The 22,303-nt window shown below is 44.8% G+C and overlaps 1 protein-coding gene across 2 annotated transcripts; it reads right to left on the bottom strand.

Moving 5' to 3' along the window:
- Positions 1 to 15: 15 nt before the first annotated feature.
- Positions 16 to 22,303, bottom strand: reps1 (RALBP1 associated Eps domain containing 1). 2 transcript variants are annotated; one of them, XM_061241416.1, is made up of 20 exons: positions 21,574 to 22,303; positions 17,387 to 17,510; positions 16,064 to 16,248; positions 14,346 to 14,502; positions 13,877 to 14,004; positions 13,181 to 13,343; positions 12,370 to 12,433; positions 11,849 to 12,003; positions 11,291 to 11,412; positions 9,746 to 9,826; positions 9,088 to 9,175; positions 8,560 to 8,661; positions 7,700 to 7,772; positions 7,332 to 7,462; positions 6,801 to 6,865; positions 5,564 to 5,734; positions 5,170 to 5,259; positions 3,752 to 3,900; positions 3,179 to 3,284; positions 16 to 1,529 (listed from the first exon to the last, which is right to left on the bottom strand). In XM_061241416.1, the coding sequence occupies exons 1-20, from the start codon at positions 21,724 to 21,726 to the stop codon at positions 1,461 to 1,463; spliced, it is 2,376 nt and encodes a 791-aa protein (XP_061097400.1). In that variant the 5' UTR covers positions 21,727 to 22,303; the 3' UTR covers positions 16 to 1,460. The 2 variants fall into 2 exon arrangements, with proteins under 2 accessions (XP_061097400.1, XP_061097399.1); XM_061241415.1 differs by having other exon boundaries at positions 13,943 to 14,004.

Raw genomic sequence — 22,303 nt, 5'->3', positions numbered from 1 at the left:
AAAAAGGAGAGGCAATTAAAATATTGTGCTGTTTTTATTTTGTGTAAAAATCACACAGCTGCTAGTCCATTCTGCAGAGACATCCATGCAGTTAAACATCTATGATCCCACAGCCATAATATAAGCAATTAAATAGAATATTTGCTGTTAGTCAGCAATTAATGCAAATTTACATATGAGATCAAAAGGTGTGTATCATACAATATACAACATACCCCTTATACAGTACATCAACCTGGACAGCAGGGGAAAGAAGGCTTGCCTTGGTTCAGTACAGGGACAGTATAGTAAAGTGGAGATCTGAACGGCAGGAGTAAGGCTTAGAGGACAGGTCAAAAGGAACATGGAAGGTTCCAGAAAAACAAAACAAAAACAAACAAAACAAACAAAATAAAACAAACAAGCAAAATCAAAACGAAAAAAAAAAAGACTCATACAAGTTTAGGTACCAACACAAATTAAGTCATACTAGTTAATATACTTATAAAAATTAAGTGGTTTATTTATTTTTTTGAGTCTGGTAACAGTAAGAACATGAAAAACATGCAGATTAAAATGGTTTTTGGGGAAAGGGGGGGGGTGCAGTCATTTGATTTTAGGCTTCACGTCACACTTTGCTCTGTTTGGAGTGGGACCGATTCAGGTAAGGTACAGTGTAAGCTACAGGTAATGTCCGTGTAAGTGAAAAAAGGAAAATAAAAAAACAAACAAAACAAAACAAAAAAAAAGTAAGAAACAACAAAAAGGAGAGGGGAAGTGTATGCAGTTGTTTTGGGTCAAGTACTGTACAAGGTACGCAACTTCTTCGCGTTACTCTGGAAACCGCTGGGGACGCAGAAACAAAAGGGAAAGCTCGTCCTTCGATGGCGGAGATGAGTGACTGGCGCCCGGGCGCACGTCAGCACAGACCTTCCATTGTTACCGCACCGTGTGCAGGGGTCGCAAATATGACCGACGGCCGTCGATGTTCATAACCACGACCGCGTCCGCTAACCGCGGCCTCTGCCCCGGCCCCGAGCCACTTCGCCCTCCGCTTGCTCAAGTGCGCCACCTACTGTCCAACCGCAATAGCCTCCGCTGCTCACGTTAACTGAAGACTTTCCAAGGGGGAAGGGACCGGAAGCACTGCACTAGTAAGGGGGCTAGACGTTTTTAAATATATATATATATATTTTTTATTCAGTTGAAATGAAAGTGCCTCAATTGGGAACACTCCTACCCCCGAGGACTCTGGAGCGACATGCTCGCTGGCCAATCGGTGTCTGAGTGGGGTGGGCGGGGGGGTGCGTTTGCTTGTAGAGCCTGCTGGAGCAGAGGAGGGGTGGGACTAGGGGTGGTCACTCGTGCGTCCTGGAAGGGGAGGGATCGGACTCTGAAGGTCTCTCTCTCTCTCTCGCTCTCTCTCTCTCTCTCACTCGCCCTCGTTGAATGTTCAGTCGCGTGGCAGACGCCCCTCCCCGTTATAAGTGAGAAAATGGTCTGAGCTGCTCCAGCTGAACTTCCAGGGATATCCTCTCTTCTAGCAGGTCCTGCGAACGATAAGCACAAGATCTACTCAGAAACCCAGGCTCAGGAATGCTGAGCAGCTCTTCTGAAACCCCTTTCTCCCCTTCTCAAGCAAAAACAGTAGTGCAGTCAGCCATTAAATGTTTACAACCCCAACCTGTGTCATCATGACCTGCAACACAGGCTGATGACTATAGCGACTTCATGTTACCTTAGACACAGATCTGCAAAGCTAGTGTTACTTCAGACAGTGCAACACATTATGTCACCAGGGACGCAGTGGAACAAGCCATCTATCCGTTCTTAGGAAGGGCCGCCAAACCGCGGCCTGTTCTAGAAGATCTACAGTCCTGTAGGTTTTCACTCCAAACATAACACAGCACACCTCATTCAACACCAGGAGCAGGGCTGCCAAATCCTGTTCCTGGAGATCTACAGTCCTGAACATTTTCACTCCAACCATAACAAAGCACACCTCATTCAACTGCAAGAGATCTGGTTGAGCTGCCAATTAGTACAGTCAGGAGTGCTAAATTAGGGTTGGAGTGGAAAAACTACAGGAAGGTAGATCTCCAGGAATAGAGTTGGGCAGCTTTGCTTTGGTAGTGCACCATCTCAAAGGGGAACTGCAGTGAAAACCCGGGATTGGCAGGACAGGCTGTCTCCCTCTTTCTGTGATGTCCCACCCATTACATTACATTACATTATTGCCATTTGGCAGATGTTCTTATCCACAGCGATGTACAGTTGATTAGACTAAGCAGGAGACAATCCTCCCCTGGAGCAATGCAGGGTTAAGGGCCTTGCTCAAGGGCCCAACGGTTGTGGCTACACTGGGGATTAGAACCACCGACCTTGTGTGTCCCAGTGATTTACCTTAACCACTACGCTACAGGCCGCCCCACCCCACACCTCTCAAGGTCTCACAAATGTTGCTTTATTTACTCAAGAGTTGGAGCTGTAATCGTCTGCTTGATTATGCTCCTACCTTCATCCATCTTAAGACTTGGATTACTTTATCGATTTCTGAGCTCAGTTGTTCAGAAAGTTCTCACTTTTTAAGCTGCAAGGCCTAATCAGTTTTTTTACTGTTGTATTTTCACCCAGGCAAACTGGAAAATAACAGGGAAAAATTTGGACAAAAATATCCTTCAGAAGTACACCATCGATAAATGAAAATGTAAACAAATGTGATGCCTGCAGCAAGTTACTGGCTGAAAAGTCGCTTTTTAAATAATGTCACAAAAAATGAAAATGAAGTGATAATTCAGATAAACCAGCTTGAAAATGACATGAAAATATGAATAGGTCGTTATATTTTATCGAGGGAAACGGAATGCTAATAAAACACACAAAGTGTACAGTACATAATGTACACATAAATTCAGTCATTACACACATTCATTTTTCCATCTTCATTACATTACAGAACCAGCTTCCGGTCCTGACACATACTTTATGAAGCAGATTTAGATAATTACACTAATGTCTCCATCTTCATCTCAGACTCCTTTTCTCACCCTCAGGGCACTACGTACGAATTTATATCCCAAAAACACATTTAATAAGAAACCAACCGAAGGGGATTCATTACAAATATTGCTGGACTGTAACAGATAATGGTCTGCTTTATGAAGCTTATCGAACAAAAACAAAGAGAAGGAGAAGTTACCTTTAACTGTTGCTGTAATTCACTATTGAGCCTGGCCAACACTGTATTCGTTTCTTTGTTTCTTCTGATCGAGGCTTGTATAGACTTTTTATCCTTGCCAGCTGATCTGTAAAAACATTACAATAATGGAGAAAATCTGTAATCTGCAAGGGCAGGACTCATTTAAATCAACAAGCTCCAACTTTCTGTAATAAGCAATATATTACTCTTTAAAAAATGAAAATAGAAACAAACTTGAAAATAATTTGCAGAAGACAGGACTCCAGGCTAACATTTTTTAGAAGGAGTACAAGTGCTCCCAAGTTGAAAAATTCAGGAGCACTCTAATGCATCCCAAATGAATACTTGTGCTCCTAAATTATTTTCCCAGTTAGCACACATCAATTTTCACCAGCAAATGCTCCTAAAATGGGAGCCCTATTGAGCCCTGGAATATGCAGGTTATGTGTCCCAGCCCCCAACACGCTGCTCCTCCTCCTCCTCCTCCTCCTCCTCCTCCTCCATAGTATTTAACAGGGCGCCACTGCTGTTCCTTCGGCTGATCCCCCAGGCTGATCCCCAGTGACCCCGTACCTGGGAATAGACGGCTGAGTGGCCAGAACAGCAGCTATGACGTTGGGTTTCTGCGGGTGCTCCTCCACCTCCGGCCGGAGCTCGTCCTCCGATTTTAGTCTCCTGCGGACGGGCTTTGGTGGGGGGGCCAGGGGTGTGGAGCCTTTGGCCTGTGGAACGGGGGGGGGCAGGGAGATACAGAGGGCCTGTGAAATATCACCTCAGACAAAATCTGTTCCCAAGAGCCACCCCTTCACGTTCAGTGTTATTGAATTAGCAAGATAATTGAATCCCAGTGCTCTGTGAGGAGAGGCAGGAGAGACTGGTGCTTCCCTTGGGTCACTGTGTCAGATTAGCGACATTAGCTCAGGAAGTTGCAGTTTCCAGCCCCCGCCCTGGGTGTGTCGAAGTGTCCTTGAGCAAGACGAGCTGATGGTGCCTTGGATGGCAGCATATTGCCGCTAGTGTGAGAGTGCTTGAATGGGTGAATGGCAGGCATCAAATGTAAAGCACTTCGGATAAAAGCGCTTTATAAACGCAGTCCATTCACCATGCATCCATGCATGAAAAATAGTGAACTTGACCACCAGTTTCATTACTGCCCACAGAGTATCTAATTTATTAAAGTGTCCATCATTATAAACCACAAAACAGTTCAATGCAACACAGGTATATAGCAAAGACTATTAAATAATCTAAAATGAATAAAGTACATGAACATGAATGTGAGGGAACTAGTTTTTGTGTGGAAAGCCAGGATAAATGAGTCATTAAAGAGAACACCGTTCTGGGGAAAAACATGAACTAATAATGCAGAAAATGCTAAATGACGAATATCTCTGGACCAATGCCCTGTGAGATCCAAAGTCTCCCCATCTGAATGGGCTTTTGGCTGTGCTCAGTATCCAGGGGTGTGGTTTTAATAAGCAGTGATTTGATTTGAAACCCAGGCGTTCAGTTGAATGCAGTCATTACTGCAAATCAACGACCGTGAAACCCACATCCCAGGATACCATAAACAGTCAAGGCCACTGGGCAATTAAAAAAGAAATTGCATGAAAATATTTTCTTAAAAGTGCAGTGAAATGGGTGATTTCAGTTTCTTTTTTCCCCTCGGTGGATGTTCCCTTTAAATATGAGTAACAGTTTATTTGAAGGCTCCTACATAAGAGCTATAGAACTCCTTCATAAGCACTACATAGCACATTCACAAGCACTACATGAACATTCATAAGCACTTACGCATGTCAATAACCGACATAAGGATCATGTGTCAGTTCACTTGGTACGTCATGGTAATGTCACCTGCTTCATCAATGGCATCACACCTATTCGCGGTAATTGACATAACCTCTTATGAATGCTTATGCAGTGCTTATGAAAAGCTCTTATGTAGGAGGGTTGTGTAAGTATGTGGAGTGCAGGGAGGTCGGGCGTACCGAGTTCACAGCCGGGGCAGAGCGGTCTTCTGCCGGGACGTCAGCCTTCGCCGTTCTCAAAGAGCCGGCTGCTTCCCCCGGCTTCTCCGCCTGCACTCAGCGGAGACAGGACACGCTCAAACAGAGCCGGCATCACGCACACGCAGTCCTCTACTCAGCCCCGGGATTCTGCTGCGCTTCTGCTGCGCTTAATCAGACCCATTACTCACTTTGACGTCTTTAATAATTTCTGTCGATGATAAATGGCAGCCGACGCCCGTATTACAGGCACATCCTCCCCAAACATTCAGCAGTGTTGCATTATGGGAATGGGGAAGCCGTGCTGAGCGGTTGAGTAATCGGTCTAATGAGCGGATATGGCGCGCGAGTGTGCTCAGGCGGCGGGTTCGCCCACCTGCGCGCTTTCCGGAAGCTTCTCCCCGTCCTCGGCGGGCTCGGTGGCGAAGGCCTGGAACTGGCTGAAGTCGGCGAAGTTGGGCTGCTCGGGGATCTGCTGCGGGGAGGTGCTGGGGTGGGCCGGCAGCCCATCTCCCTCCGCCGAGCGATGGCCGTGAGGCCCGGGGGCCTGGGGAAGAGCACGTAGCGCTCAGTCGCTAACCCAGCAAGTAGCGCTCGAGACGCTAACACAGCAAGTAGCGCTTGAGACGCTAACCCACACTTACTGCACAGAGCAGGGGCCTGAGGAACAGCACGCAGCACTCAGACGCTAACCCAGCAAGTAGCGCTCGGGACGCTAACACAGCAAGTAGCGCTTGAGACGCTAACCCACACTTACTGCACAGAGCAGGGGCCTGAGGAACAGCACGCAGCACTCAGACGCTAACCCAGCAAGTAGCGCTCGGGACGCTAACCCAGCAAGTAGCGCTCGAGACGCTAACCCACACTTACTGCACAGAGCAGGGGCCTGAGGAACAGCACGCAGCACTCAGACGCTAACCCAGCAAGTAGCGCTCGGGACGCTAACCCAGCAAGTAGCGCTCGAGACGCTAACCCACACTTACTGCACAGAGCAGGGGCCTGAGGAACAGCACGCAGCAGTCAGACGCTAACCTACACTTACTGCACAGCCCGGGGGTCTGGGGAACAGCACTTAGCACTCAGACGCTAACCTACACTTACTGCACAGACATAGAGCATAGAGCAGCGCTACCGAGCTAGCTTTAAAACCCAGAACCATCCTAAAATCAGAATGGGCACTGAAACACTCATTATACAAATACAGAGAATCATCCAATAATAAGGAAACCTGAATTCAACAGAGGCCTAATGGCCCATTCCTTACAGTGACAGCTATTGGAATTTATGTCATACAACACAGTCATACAATATAGTCTCCCTTAACGTATATTATAATGCTCATTATTCGTATTTTTATAAAAGTACAAATCCAAGCAGTGGAAATCACAAAGTATACAATAACATGTTTACAGTGAAAGGATATATCTGCACATGAACATACAGACCACAGTCTTATCAAATTTGTACAGGAAGCTCACAGAGCACACAAGGAAGCCCCAAACAGATAAAGAGCTGCAGGGCTTCTGCAGAAGCGTAGAAACGCATTAGCACGAGCATAGCATTAGTACTAGCGTAGCATTAGCACTAGCGTAGCCAGAAGCACCGTAGCATACCTGTGTGGGCTGGGGACGGGGAGGCACTGCTGGGGGGAAGGCCACGCCTGCGGCCTGCTGCTGCCCTGGAGAACAAACACCACCATCAGGACGGGCTCAACGGCCAGCGCTAGTCACCATATCAGGGTGCTACGCTAACACGTTTCCCAAGAATAATGTCCATGTGAGCAGACCCGGGCCAAATACGCAACCCTTTTGGATTCAAATTCTTTTCTGAGCCCGACTGATCTCGCCTGGTTCCAATACGCCAGACAAGCGTGGTAAAGTAGTAGTGTCGAAAAATATATAAACCCAAAACAGTTCTCTATTTGACCCAGGTCTGCTTATGAGATAAAAGAAAATGACGAGTGCACCCCAATTAGTACATGCACACCTAAATTAATTCCCCCAGTTAGCAGAAATCCATTTCCCCCTAAAATTGGAGCACTATAGAGCCCTGTACATGCACTTGTGTCGTTCCACGTGCGATATTCAAAGCAGGCAGATCAAAGTGAAGGTTCTCTTTTGTCCGTGTCGAGGCGTGTCCGTTACCCGCGGGCACTGCGGCGAAGTTTCGGTTCATGTCCAGCGAGGAGGATCTGGAGTGAGAGGCGTGGGGTCGGGGAGGGGGCGGCGGGGGCGCCGTGGCCTTCAGCCCTTCGGGAGACGTCCCCGAGTGAGATCTGAAAAAAACACAAACACAAACAAACCTCTTTGTATGCGCAGCGGCATGACACAAAGGCCATCAAGCGTCTCTCTTCCTTATGACAAACCGCCGCCCATTATGTGTTCAATTAAAAATACACTGCTGTTTGTACCACGTGGGGCATCAATAGAAATGTCTGGTTATGCGTTCTGCCGTGTGGAATGAAGACTTTCCACAAAGAAAGATTCAGGCAACCCTGCAGAAGTTAGCCGACCTTTGTCTCGTCACGGCACCTCCCATTGGCTCTTGATCCGACGTGAACGAATCGGAACTGCTGTATCCATCACCTGCAAGACAGAGGGGAAGGATTGCTCAAATGTGTGGAAATATTTCACTTGCGCTTAACTTCCTTACATAGCATTTTCATTCATGACAATGGTCGAGCACAAACAAATTTAACTGGGATCAAACCAGGTGGTTAAGCAGATAAGCCATTAGTACGATGATAATACCACTTAGAGCCAGCAATCCAAAAGCAGAGCCACAGTACTAAATAAAGCTAGTTCTGAAGGTTAGAGGAGAATGAATGTTATAGCCATTCGACTTTAGGTCTAACTGAACTCAGAGCCATGAGTGGCTTTGAGACGGATGTTGCGATGAAGGAGAGTTGCGCAGAGCACTGGAATGAGTGCGACTGAACTTACAGAAACGTACCTGTGGGGTTACCAGCTGAACTCACAGAAACGTACCTGTGGGGTTACCAGCTGAACTCACAGAAACGTACCTGTGGGGTTACCAGCTGAACTCTCAGAAACGTACCTGTGGGGTTACCAGCTGAACTCTCAGAAACGTACCTGTGGCGTTACCAGCTGAACTCACAGAAACGTACCTGTGAGGTTACCAGCTGAACTTACAGAAACGTACCTGTGGTGTTACCAGCTGAACTCACAGAAACGTACCTGTGGTGTTACCAGCTGAACTTACAGAAATTTACCTGTGGGGTTACCAGCTGAACTCACAGAAACGTACCTGTGGTGTTACCAGCTGAACTTACAGAAACGTACCTGTGGGGTTACTAGCTGAACTCACAGAAACGTACCTGTGGTGTTACCAGCTGAACTCACAGAAACGTACCTGTGGTGTTACTAGTTACAAACTTCATAGAAGACGGCAGCTTATTCTCCTCAGACAGCTCTGGAGGCTTCGCCATCAGCGGGCTCGTAGGATGTGTGTGATCTGTAAAGGAAAGACCATTCAGAAACGAGAGGCGGCCCAGCTTTCTTTTTCTGTGATCAACTTTTTATTTATTCAGAATTCAGGATTCAAAGTTGAAATATAATTTCCATCCCATACCACCCCCCCCCCCCTCCCCATCATTTCCCATTCCTCACTCAGGTCAATTTCCAAGTTTAACTCTGTCTATATATTAAATACACATAGACATACGCATACACAGAGAAATGGGGGAAAAGTCGGAATCTTGTCCGTTTGTTTAACTAACTCAAAAAATGTCGTTTGGCTTTCATGGCAGCGCTTTCTTTATATTAAGTCTTAAAAACCATAGGACAAAGGACTGAACCATCCAAAGCTGCACTTCAATGCACCAGAACAGCGGTATGCAGGTAAAGTCAAACATTACACTCGAATAACCAGCATCTTTACCACTTCCTGTCCTCTTCAGCTCCATTTCCTGCATGTGTATCTTGCTGGGGGTCATGCGGATGGGCACGGGGTGAACTATGGCCGTGTCCTGCAGAGGAAGCACACAAACGTCTCAGTGCCTGCGTCATCGCCCGTACACCGCGCTCACGCCAACGTGCCCAGCTCCGTTTCAGAAAACACCGCGGGACTGCGCCACGGCCTTCCGCATCATCACAGGGGGTAAGAAACGCGTCGACCGCCACCCTAATACCGCCCTATAAGTTCTCATTACAACCCTAATATCGCACACCGGATTCTACTATTTAGCAGCTCAGTGAGGTCTCTAGCTGTTGAATGAGGCGTGCTCGGTCACGGTTGGTGTGAAAACCTACATGATGATAGATCTTCAAGAACAGCAAATCTTAATTCTAATTCACAGTTCTGTATGTAACCGTGGTGCGATAATTCAAGTTGTCAAAGCTTCCTAAAAAGAAACCATACAATTAACACGTCGTGCTGCACGTTAACAGTGTGAATTTGAGAGAGAATGGCGCAGTCGGCCTTGGCACGGGGAGGCCGCGGCATGCTGGGAACTGGTGTTTTCTGGGACAGAACTGGGCGGGGAGGGGGTTAATGAAATGAGTAATAATGAAACGGCCGCACAGGGTGATTGACTTACAGGGTCAGCTGGTGCAATGTTAGAATCAAATTGGGTCAGAGTTTGTGAGCTGGAGGAGCGTTCGCTAAAAGTCTCCCACTGCTGAAGAGACAAAAGCATAGAGACACACGTCAGCACACTGATTCGCTGCACGGGCGCGATCACAACCAATGCAATGGAAGCACTGCTAATTGGGCGGGGCTAGGGGAAACCAATAGTTAAGATATAAACGGGTACATTTTTTCCAAATGTTTCATTAGCAAAAAAAAAAAAAACCTTACAGAAGGGATGGCTGGAACTGGTTAGTATGAACTGAGATCACCAAAGAATAGAACTTAAAAAAAACTATTGAGAAGATGGACGTTTGGTTTCCACAGGAGGAGTTTGGCTCGCTCATACTGAACACTACAGGACTGAGAGTTGGTCTGAGGAAACTCAAGACTCCAGCTCTAAGAAACAGCACAGTCCTCTTCAGTGTTACAATCTGCCTCAAAAAGCCATTTACAATGCCTTTTCAAGTCCTTACTTTCTTACACTACAAAATAGCAGCAGCCGGTTATTAAAATGCACTTTGCGATCAACAGGAAAGTAAAACATTTGTAATATTCAAGAAGGAAAGGAATTGTTGAGAAGTAAACTGATTGGGTAAGGTGTTTTTATGACAGGTCTATACAAGTATTTGGTAATGTCACTGACTTACAGAAACAATGTGATAACCTACTTTTGCTAGAATTATAAATTCAATCGATAAGCGGAATGGTTCTCAAATCATTAAATTCATTTTAGCAGTGGAGATCAGCAGATATTTTCCAGGTAGTAGAAGAATGGTTAAAAAAACGACTTTGTTACAGCATTGCTGCCAGTTGCTATGCCCTTAATAGCCATTGCAATAAAGTGTCTCTCCGCATGTTGGCAAGCCCCAAACGGTTATGAGCACATTCAAAGTCAAAGTCCTCGGTAACACATTTTAGCATGCTTCACACGCATTCCCTAGAGTGCAGTAAGAATCTTTATGAATACAGCCCCAGATTATTCACTGGCTAAGTAACTAAGCCCTCAATGGTGTAGCTAGTTAGCAACAGCACAAGGAAAAAACCTGCATATAAATGTATTTTTATATATAGTATATCATCACTGAATAATAATTGTGACACGTGACTTCAGCAAAGTGTTCACTAAAGTGTAAAATACAATCACTACATTCTAAATAACTGGCCAATAAATAGCATTTGTATATGGTCAATACACTAGCAAGCAATGCCTATTTTTACTTGCACAAAGATGCAGGAATCTGACATTTTTGGGCAAACTATCCCAGTCTGTAAGCTTCTGCAAAACAGGATAAAGCCAAGAAACTCCCCCCAACCACACAGCCAATTGAGGGGAGGCCACAATAACAATATGAAATAAAAAAAAAAAAAATTACATTTGAAAAAAAAAAAAATTCAATTGCTGTACACAATACCAAGCATGAAGTCCTAAATCAAGTGCAGACCAATGAGCTCTTTAGGTCAAAGGTCATGTGCAGGTGAATCGGGGTCAGGGGGTGCAGCAGACAGGCTGTACCTCGTTGCTCTGGTTCATCTCAGGCCAGTTCTGGTTTAGTGAGGGCATGGAGGGGGACTTGTTGGGGGTCACCTCCACAGGAGAACTGGAGTACCCCACTTCTGGAACCGCATCAGGGACTTCTGAAAGAGCATGCTTGTGTGTGAGCTCAAACAGAACCCCACAAACTCATTGGCTTGCTTATCACCAAGCTGAGCAAAAGTGGCTTCTGACTGCAGGCATTCCTAGCAGTAGCGCAGTTAGCATACAACCCATAGATATTGTCTGATATTTTGTACTGGATGCACAAGGATGAAACTGCTATCAATCTTATCGTCTAATTATGGGCAAGAAAAGAAAAATGTCAATTTGCCAAAAAGATGGACTATCCCTTTAACTCTGCAATTGTACCGCATTACAAGCCTAATAATTATCCACTTTACCCTGAACTCTAAAGTGCATTTATTCTTAATTTGTTCAAACCTCCAACTCTCTCCAAACAAGTGCTCAAATGGCAGAGATATGCCCACAACTTCGCCTTTTAAAGTCATGAAAGAAAGCCTCTCTCCTTGCTTTTACCTGCTGAGTCATCCAAGTCAATAAGCTTTGGCATTAAGCTCTCTGGCAGTTTTTCTGGAAGGTCATAGCCATTTTTTCTTGCTACCACCAAATGAAACGCAGCACAGAACTCATCCAGTGTTAAAGCACCATCTTTATCAAAGTCAGACAGCTCCCTGAAAAGCAGAGGAAATGAGTCAGTGGTGGATAAACACTGGCTGTTAGGCAATAACTAAGAATAACACTCCATTAACTATTAACATACTTCCAGAAGCATGCAATATTTTTCAAAAATAAGGCCGCATCGATTCATCATGTAGAAAAATAGTGCCATATCAAAAAGTCAATTTTACATTCCAGTTTTCATTTTAATTTAACACTGCTGGCCCCTCTGCCATACTGCTTATCATTGAAATGCATTTTAATTACCTCAGCTAGCAGATAGCCTTTTCCAGGCGCATAGGTATATAGGCCTGTTATCTCCCAATACAGCAAGCTGCTCTAACCACACAAAAGCCTGACATGTCCCCGAGCTGACTTACCAAATGTGTGACAGTTCAAGGATAGGCAGCTTTGATTTAGTGAAAAACTCCTTGGCTGCAGATCCTGATATGGAAGACAGAAGCAGATGTTAAGGCAATGAATGTTAACGTTCCCATTGTGTGGAAAATGACATTGAAGTTGGAGTTGAAGGTGCTATAAAAACTCTACACAATCCGTACGAAGAAAATGTGCATTTAAACAAGCCGTTATAAATTCTGTGTAGTTGAGCCTTAAAGACTGTTCTTGGTAAAGCTCATGACAGGCACAGAAGAGTGGACATTCATAACTGGAAAGAGATTGTTTTTGGTACTTAGTCTTCTCATGGATATCAGGACCTAAAATACCTTTCTTGAATCTGCAGCCATTATGCGACGGACCCCGGTTACAGTCTGGACCGGAGCGTGGCTGGTGTACGTACCGGGGATGAACATGTTCAGGTCTGGCTAAATGGTGGGTTTGGAGCGGGGTCTGGCTGAAAGGTTGAGGTCTGGCTGAACGGTGGGTTTGGAGCGGGGCGTGGCTGAATGGTACAGGTCTGGCTGAATGGTGGGTTTGGAGCAGGTCTGGCTGAATGGTGGGTTTGGAGCGGGGTCTGGCTGAATGGTTGAGGTCTGGCTGAATGGTGGGTTTGGAGCGGGGTCTGGCTGAATGGTGGGTTTGGAGTTGGGCGTGGCTGAATGGTTGAGGTCGGGCTGAATGGTGGGTTTGGAGCGGGTCGGGCTGAATGGTGGGTTTGGAGCAAGGCGTGGCTGAATGGTACAGGTCTGGCTGAACGGTGGGTTTGGAGCGGGGCGTGGCTGGTGTACGTACCGGGGATGAATCCGTTCAGGTCTGGCTGAATGGTCTTGAACTGGTTGATGTAATACTGCCGCTGCTCGTCTGTGATTTTCCAGGGGTCGTCATAGTTACTAGATTGCCTTTGGATTTCATTCGCTGTCGCCGCCGAAGCCACATTCCGTACTGTTGTGCTCTCCTAAAGCCCCCAACGTGAGAAAATGAACAACAAATATAGTCATTGTAAATAGTTTTCTAATAAAAGTTGACCCATTTAAGGAATTCTACTGATTTGAGATGAGTGCTAATACAAAATAACAGGTGGAAAGTTGTCAGTGTTTGTTTTCTGTGGAAAAAGCTGAGAAGAAACAAGTCTCTGCATTTCTTATAGGTAAAACATCAGTTATGCCGGTCATCAACACAACAGATGGAAAAAGAAACAGAATGCGTCTAAGTTACTCTTCATAATGCATGCCCCATAGCAAAACCCATCGACAAAATTCACTACTGATATCACCCGCTACAGAACTGTGTATTTTCTGCTAATCTCATCAGGATCTTGTCACGCTAGCCTACCCCACGAGCAGCAAAACTTGCCCTGTGCAAGCTTCCAAAAAGCCTGCTCTGAGCACTCTCAATTAGCGACGGCGGCGCGCTATCGATGGAGCGGTATCTGGGGGCTCGGGGCCGTTAGGAAGAAAGCCGGCAGGTCCACAGGACCGTGTGCTGCACTACCTGGGCTGACAAGGGATGCATTGGTGGAAGTGTGCTGGTAGAGGGAGTATCGGTGAAACTGACCCAGCTTTCCTGAACGGGAGGGGGAGAGTGGGCAGACCACATTGCATCGCCTGCCACAGGCCCTTCCGAGGCAGAGAGAAGGGGGGAAACATAGCGCATAGTTAGCGGGAAACACGATCAGCACACACAGGGTTATAGAACCTTCGCAATCAAAATCACAGCAATGTTAGCATGACATGCTATGGGATTATGCCTATTTCACAGAGCTGAGTTCTCTTGTACAGCTCATTAATTCAGGAATTGGTGTTGGGTCATTTCAAGACCATATTCATTGCACAGTGATATTTACATTACCCCCAATACAAACTGGCACATCTCAATGGCTCGATACTTAAGCAGCCATAAGGGTACAGGGTGCAGGGTGTAGGGTGTAGCCGGCCAATGGCAGCTACCCAGTAACTACCTGATTGTGCTTCACCGAAGGGTGTCCAGACAGCACCTGCTACCACGGGCTGCCTTTCCGAGTTCCCGCTGCTGGTCTGACGCTTGTGCTTCCTCCAGGAGTGCGGAGAGGTTGGCGGAGATTGGTGGGGGGACACCACGGGGGATGTGGTGTCAGGCTGTGTGTGTGTGTGTGTGTGTGCGAGAGAGAGAGAGAGAGAGAGAGAGAGAGAGAGAGAGAGAGAGAGAGCGAGAGAGCGAGAGAGCGAGAGAGCGAGAGAGCGAGAGGGAAAGAAAGAGCGAGGGAGGGAGGGAGGGAGAGAGAGAAGGAGAGGAGAGAGAGAGAGAGAGCTGTTAATCATCTACTAGCCTTTTTTGATTAAAAAGTCAAAGCAGGCTTTTGCGAGCTACACAGAATCCTGCCTACATTTTGCCAACAAATATGGCCACAAGGCTAATGTATTTCTCTGGATGAGGGGTGACGCTTAGGAGCCTGGACGTTTGCACAGGTTGGTGATTCGCAATGTGAAAATGGCCCTGCAGGCTGGCGTCTGCATGTATACTCACAGACTATAATTCTGTGTGGAATTAAGCCATTTCTGGAACAGAAAATAAACAGTTCCTGTTTTATTACAGAATACATCTTAAAAAGCCATACCTCGTGATTTGCAACGCAAGACTGCTGTACTCTTTATACCTGATGATGAAATATTATAATATATTCACAGTTTAATCTCATTTTCAACACTGATATCTCAAGATTGTTATGTCACTCACACAGTCAGGCAAGAAGTTTAAGCATAACCGATTCATAACCGGTGCTAAATTTAGGTTGTTTCTAAATTCAAGCAAGATGAGACATAAAAGTGACATCTAATCTGACAAGGAAGAGGCACTGGCCAGAAATGCTTGCGATTCATCTGCTCAGTCCCGTTTTCAGTTCCACATCATATAAATACCAAAATATCCCATCTCAGAAAATCTTGTTTGTTTTCAGGGCTACAACATTTCTTGAATTATAATCAAGTGTCAATAAAAAAATAAAAGGACAGTACTTATTCTGGTATTCAAAACTCAAAACTTCAAAACACTTCCTCTGAAAATGCACAAATACTTAAATCTACTGGACAGCTGTACGAAATTGAAGGTTGCCAAAATATCCATTAGAAAAACTCCATGGTGCAGTGTTGATCCTTAAACAGACCACATCTTACATCCCCAAAAGGTTCTGCAGTTCTTGTACAATACCACTATGGACGCAATAAATATCCAAAAATATTTAATAGAATATTTTCCATGGCCGGAATATTTAAATTAGAAGAATGTGTCTACTACCACAATAAATGAATGATATTCGGTCATATATTTTACATTTTAAACACATTAGCCTGAAGCATTAGCCTCATCCACATTGACCACATAACTGCACAAAGCTGAAACTTCAAACCAACACCCTCAAAACAGGCTGCTGAAAGTATTCTCGTGAGATGGTTGTGACAGGGGCTTCTCGTTTTTAAAAGCCTGCGTCATTGCTGAGGCTTGTGTGTGAACGATTTAACCCTTTCAGTCACCTTCATACCTCAACCAATCAAAATGACTGTTATACTATTGTTTTGAGTCCCCATTAAACCCCAAGTAAATTCTCAAAATTCTCAACCGAAGCCAAAAATCACAGGGGATTTGGGTGGAGACTGGGACTGACAGGGAGGGCACCTTGGCTGCAGGCGGCAGGGGCCTTACCTGGGGCTCTGCCGCAGGCTGGATCACCTCGTGGCCCGGGACCTTCTTGGCCTGCACCCGTCCTGGGGGTCGCGGGATCACGCCCGAGTAAGGCCCTTGGTTCTCCGAGTCGGGATACAGGGCAGCGTGTCTGGCCTCCTGCTCATTCTTACCCACTACAAACCTGGGCAGGGGCAGGTCCTTCACTACAAGCAGGCAGAGGCAAGACGAGATAAACACTCTGCTCAAGTGTAAGTATAACATGACCAATTCACTTCACCCATTCGTATCTGCAGTCCCCTTTCTTAGACCAACTCTATAGACCATTGCATATTAGAAAGAAACGGTCTTTCAATACACAGCACAAATTGTATTAGGCCTAAACATTAACACTCAGTGGAAAATGAAAAAAAAGATAGATACCCATTTTCTCACCCTCTTCACAATAGGCTTATAGGTAGCTGGAGATTTAAGTCAGTTTGAACAGTGGTAAAAACAATAGACAGGCACTTTGATGCACAATGACAGGGATCAGCAACAGACCACCACAGACGGTAAAAAACAGTGAGTCCAGCCCCTGGAACACCATTCCCTAATGCACATAATGAACACAAATCCTACAGTACTAACATCTCGCACCAGAGTCCAATAATGCATCAGTGTGTCAACTCCATTTCCCCACGGAGTGGAGCAACTGATAACTCTTTCCCAACATGCTCTGCTCAAGCCTTCGTTTCAGGGTTGGCAATTTCCTGTCGACGTCTACTCCCCCTCCATGTCTAACAGCCTACAGGGATGTCCTTATTTCCTGTCTATGGTATCTCCAACTCAGCCCATTCTCTGAATCCTATTACCAGTTCACGATAGCTGTCCTTCCTTTAAGAACACACAGCTGCTCAGGATAAGCCTTTTGTCACAGCTTGTGTATTGTGAACGACAGAATGCATCAGATAAATTACACTGGAAATTGTAATGGTTGGACACATTATTTGCCTGTGCCCATGCAAGAGCAAAAGTAAAAAAACACAACAGCATTTCTAGACCTTTTATGTGCATGCATATTTTGCCCATTACACCAGCCTTCATTTATAAGCTATTACGCTGGATATTGCAAATGTAGCAACCAAATGTGAAAACAACGCATTCATCACTGTTCTACTTTACCTTTTATTTTAAGTCACGGTTTGCCACCAGTGACATTCAAGATGAAATTTGATACCAAGCACTATTTCGGAACGATAATGTAGTATATGGTAGTATGATAATCTTATACCCGTCAAGCACAGGTTTGGAGCTATGTTTGGAGCAATGACGATAACAATCATCAGAAGGCTGTCTGCTCACCGCTATTTAAACTCTCTGCTCGGAGTGGTAGTCCGGACTGGGCCACGGCGATGAGTTTGAGCGCGATGTAGAACTGGCTCCGTCCGAAATATCCCAGACGAGTGGCACCACAAAGCTCGGTGATCTGGCAAAAAAACAACAAAAAAAAAAAAAACAGACCCTCTGGAACATGAGTTTTACCTGGTACACCGCAGAATTGCACCTCAGAATTGCACACTGTCACATGCTCAAAACCACATCACAGCGGGATGCATGAACATTTTAACCTTTGACCTTGAGCTTACTTCAGCAGGGAATCTGGAATTAAGTCATATGAACGGAGTTGGTTAATGACTCAATATATCAGGCAATACTTAAATGAATGCACAGCATACTGCTACAGAATCAAACGTGTTTGCCAGTGCAAACTGCACAAGCACACTCCACAAGACTTTCACTTGCATGGCAGGAAACTCAAATCTGCGCAACTTTACAGACCTGCTTACACCAGACCATCTGATCTCTCTGATTTCCTTTCTGAGCATTTGCTGCATTCTCTCCACCAAGAATGGAGAAGCATACAAGAGGTTGAACTGCGGAGTGAACAGAAACTGAACTGCTTGCAGAAGCGGCATTTCAGTATAGCTAGAATCCACAAGCCACTAAAGTCTCAGTCTCTAAACCGGAGATGGTGAGTGCAGTCAAAATTTCAAACCAATTCCATTTCAAGACATAAAAGCCCAATCAGGCAGTCCAGTTCTAGACAGTTATTCAATGTAAGACTCAGAGAATGAGAATGTGTGCAATCTCACTTAAAGACGAGCTGAAAAAGAAAACATCTGAATTCAGATTTTACGCCATCGTGTACCAGTGGGCGTGCATGTCGATCAAATGCCTGTCAATTTTCCGTTCCCCTCCAATCACCATCCTTTTTGAAGCGCAGCACACATCCTCACATGCCGTCCCTCTCCTCATATGACGTCAATCAAACAGAGTCCTTCAAAAACTCCTCCAGAAAGACCAGCTTCACTGGTGCATATGTAAGCTAGTGCTGCTCCAACCTGGTTACAGCTTGTCTTTAAGGTTGCCTGATTTGATCATGACGGGTATAAATCTGAGGCCTCCCCTGCACAAAAACTCTCCACCTCTGGAGGTTCCCTACAGCAGCAACCCTGCTGACCCTCTCCTATACTTCTGCCTGCAGACCAGAGGAAGGCTGAATATGGGCTGGCCTACAAGTGTTACCCAGTGTGCAGTAGACAAAAATAGAACACGCTACCAAACTTCTGGACTCAAATGAGTGTATGAGTGTGTATATCATGGAATTGAGGTTTTGCCTACAGCAATGTACTTGTTTGAGTAATCATTCTGCATCTGTGAAAATTACTTAAAGCTGCATCCAGTAAAAAAAAAAAAATCTAAATAAAAACAGAGGAATAAGCAATAATCATTATAAATCTGTCAAATTGATTTAAGATGACTAGATAACAGATTAACACAGCTATTAAAGAGATTTATTTTAAGAAAAAAGGTGAAAACAGGTAGCATATGTTGCTTGTTAAGCTGAAAAGATGGAAAAATGGAACATTGAACACATTAGTACAAGAATTGCACCTTCATATTCCCCAAACTAACCGTGGCCTGTAAATGAGGTTTTTAAAAAAGGTTTTTTGAACCCTCAAACAGAAGACTTAAAGAGTGTTCTAAGAATGTAATTTTGTGAATCTGCACAGTTTAAACAAACCATTTAACAACTGTTCCAAAAACATGCCATATCAATTCATCAAAATAATGGAGTACAGAAAGAATCTGATATTCTGTTTACTGGGTGTATTGATTAGGGACAACCCATCAATTATGCTGACAGTGCAAAAGCAGACGCATAAAACCAACTGTACTGCTCTACTGGGCAACAATGAAGGCAGAGAACTGCAGGGCACCAGTGATATTTTTAATCCAGGAAACACCTGCCTTTAGGAGTCACACACCATTGCAAATCCCAGACTGCACAATGCGACAGACTCGAATGCAATCTATTGTTGTACGTTCTGATAATGAGTTGATCCAAGGGCATTCATTTAAGCATAACGTGCAAAAGACATTTTATCTGTGTGTACAAAGGGCAATGTAACTTATAAACAATTAAGAAAAGCCACAAGTCTGGGAACTACATGCAGGAAAACACTGACCGTCACAGTGCGAGTATAATCAGACAATAATGATTATCAGATTTGGTAGAATATTAACTATCAAATATGATTAAAAGAATCTGCAAGAGGCGTATGAAAACCCACAAACGCCTTGCAATGACCCAAATCCTATGATACAGTTGCCATTTAAATTAAAGCACGTTCACGTTTTGTGATGACTCATGACAGCTTACAGAATCTGTTTCCATCGCATAGATAGTACTCAGTGAATTTCACGCAAAGCAAAGAACGGACGGAGAAAAATGTATCCCATACGCCTAAAAAAAATCCCAAATTGGTAGGCCTTGTCCCCATGGTCGAACTGGCCATGAAACACAACAGTATGCCCTGAAATACGCTCGTTAAACGCTGATTCAACCTGTGAATCAAAAAGACACACCCCTCCACATCACATGCGCTCAAACCTGAAAAAACAAAATAAAAAAATTCATCCAGTTGTAATACAGCGCACTGTAAACTGATCATGGCAAGTGCTTCGACTTCTGTTTTTTTGTAGACATTAACTGGCTATGTCGTCAGCCTCGAAAAGGACCGACGTTTCATGAATTGCTGCACGGACGTCCTATGAGTCGGCATGTTGTCAGCTAACGCCACGTCAATTTAATTAGGCACATAATTCATTAATGTATTACCATGCACACGCATACAAGCTTCAGTATGATGAAGCTGGAGGTTTATTAGACTTAGATAATAACATCTAGCTTGTGCTTTTTCAAACTGTTCCCATTTACAAAACACACCCATTCGTAGCTATTTTAAGCAGCCACTGGTAAAGTTACTATGATTAAGCTAATTAGCTAGCTAGCCGGCCGAATATTCTACAGGCGTCAGTGAACAGCTGGGTAGAAAACAGTTGGCTACTATTGTACAAACGTTATCTTTGTTTCCAAGATGTAGCTAAGTTAGCTAGCTAACGAGGAGCGCAAGTTTCCTCTTCCAACATGCCTATCTGCAATAAGATATCAGTCACAAAACATGCTTTCCAACTATCTACCCCGCAAATAGGGATGGTCAATTAGACCGCCGGTAGGCCAGACACTGCACAATATTACATTTGACCTAGACTAGCTACATTTTTGTATATGGAATAGAAACTGGCCTACACCACAACTTATATTTCTGTTCCTCGCCATAATGGTGTAAATTAAATCAACGGGACGCCAGTACGACTGCTACGAACCAACCAGCTAGCTAACAATCTAACGTTACCATAATAATACAGTGAATAGTGTCTATGCAGTCACGCCTACTGCTACACAAACCATTAGCTAGTTGGCTAAAATAACGTTAGCTGATGTGCTAGCCAAAATAGCTAAACCATAAACCTGGTGGGTAGCCAAAGAATGCTCAGCATTTAAATAAAGCCAATTCGACCAAGTCAACTAGTTAGCTAGCGAACATCATTAACCAGAATAGCTACACCTAACATGCTCGGTTATTAGTCTATGACCATACAGTAACGTACACAAATCTGCAACACTCAGTAACGGTAACTTGGCTAACTAAGTTAGCTAGCGTTGCCTACTGCACCTCGCTAGCCTAAGAAATTCAAGCTAGCACGTTAGCAAAAGGGTGACTATTAAGAATTCACATTTTAACAGATTTGTACCGTTTCTCTAACTTAGCTAGGCAGCAAGTTAACAGGCAAGTGTATCAGCTAGCTACCTGTCCAAGTTAGTAAACGATTAACGGTAGCTAGCTGGCTACATAACGGTCAGACAGTCAATCCCATAATAAAGAAAAAAGTACCACTGAGAATATCTCGCTAGCCTAACCTAGCTAGCTAATTTCATATAGCCTGACATGACAGAAGACGAGAAATCAGGGCTGGCAGGTGTGTTGTTGCGTAAACTTTCACCACCGCTTACTAGCAAACTACAACAACGCTAGCCAGGTGGAAACATGTAGCTAGCTAGCTAACTAGTCTAATGTTAAGTTAGGCTACAGTTGTGACAGCCCGGCGAACTTGCCACCAGTAAGTTAGCTAACGTTAGTTACCTGCAGTACCACCTCGTTGGGTAGCTGGGCCGCTCGGAAAAGGTCAAGAACTCTGCCGTTGGAGGCCACTTTCTTGGTGTTCTCTGTGTCGCAGTACACAAATAAATCCGAGTAATATTTCTGCTCCACATCACTTAAGGTTAAACTTTCCATCGTAGCACAGGATATGGGTAGCGCTAGCTAGCTTGGTAGCTAGCTAATTACAGAGCTAGCTTACCAAACTGCAGAAACTAGCCACCAAAGCGAAATAAACGCTGTCTCGCGAGCTGGCTAGCTTAGTAGCTACCTAGCCAGCTAACGTTACCAGCTTAGCCCTAGCCTAGCTAGTACACTTGCGGATAAACAGCTATGTTAGCTATTGCAAAGGAAAAACGGTTCCGATTGAACTGGCTAGCAAGTTACCGCGAGCCAGACAGACATAAGTAGGCGCACAAGCTAGCCAACTTGTTTCGAGTATTATTAGCCTAACGTTAGCTATCAGCGAACTTAGCTACTCGCTAGCTAGCCAGGTAGCCAATGTACGCTACCTAGCTACCCAAGTCAGCAATCTACTCCCGACGTTAGTATCATATGCCACAAGGGAGTGAAATGTGCTTCGTATTAATCCTCCCCGTGGATGTGCAAAGTTTCTGACTTATCCTCCCAGTTTCAGATGCTGTGAATGGTGTTAGCAATAAAGTTTCATGGTCTTAGAGGTTCTTCCTCTATCTGCTAGCGCCGCCATTCCTGT

Source organism: Conger conger, chromosome 5, assembly GCF_963514075.1.
Source record: "Conger conger chromosome 5, fConCon1.1, whole genome shotgun sequence".
Lineage (NCBI taxonomy): Eukaryota > Metazoa > Chordata > Actinopteri > Anguilliformes > Congridae > Conger > Conger conger.
Note: the sequence above shows the minus strand (reverse complement) of the source record. Positions and strands in the feature narration are given on the sequence as shown.

What these genes read in the sequence shown, in the direction of transcription:
- reps1 (XM_061241416.1), bottom strand. Translation starts at nt 21,726, where the DNA reads ATGGAAAGTTTAACCTTAAGTGATGTGGAGCAGAAATATTACTCGGAT. An exon ending in ATCCCTTGTCAGCCCAGGTA is followed by an intron (nt 13,344 to 13,876) that starts GTGCAGCACACG and finishes TGGGGGCTTTAG; the next exon opens with GAGAGCACAACAGTACGGAA. An exon ending in TGTAACTAGTAACACCACAG is followed by an intron (nt 7,773 to 8,559) that starts GTACGTTTCTGT and finishes TCTGTCTTGCAG; the next exon opens with GTGATGGATACAGCAGTTCC.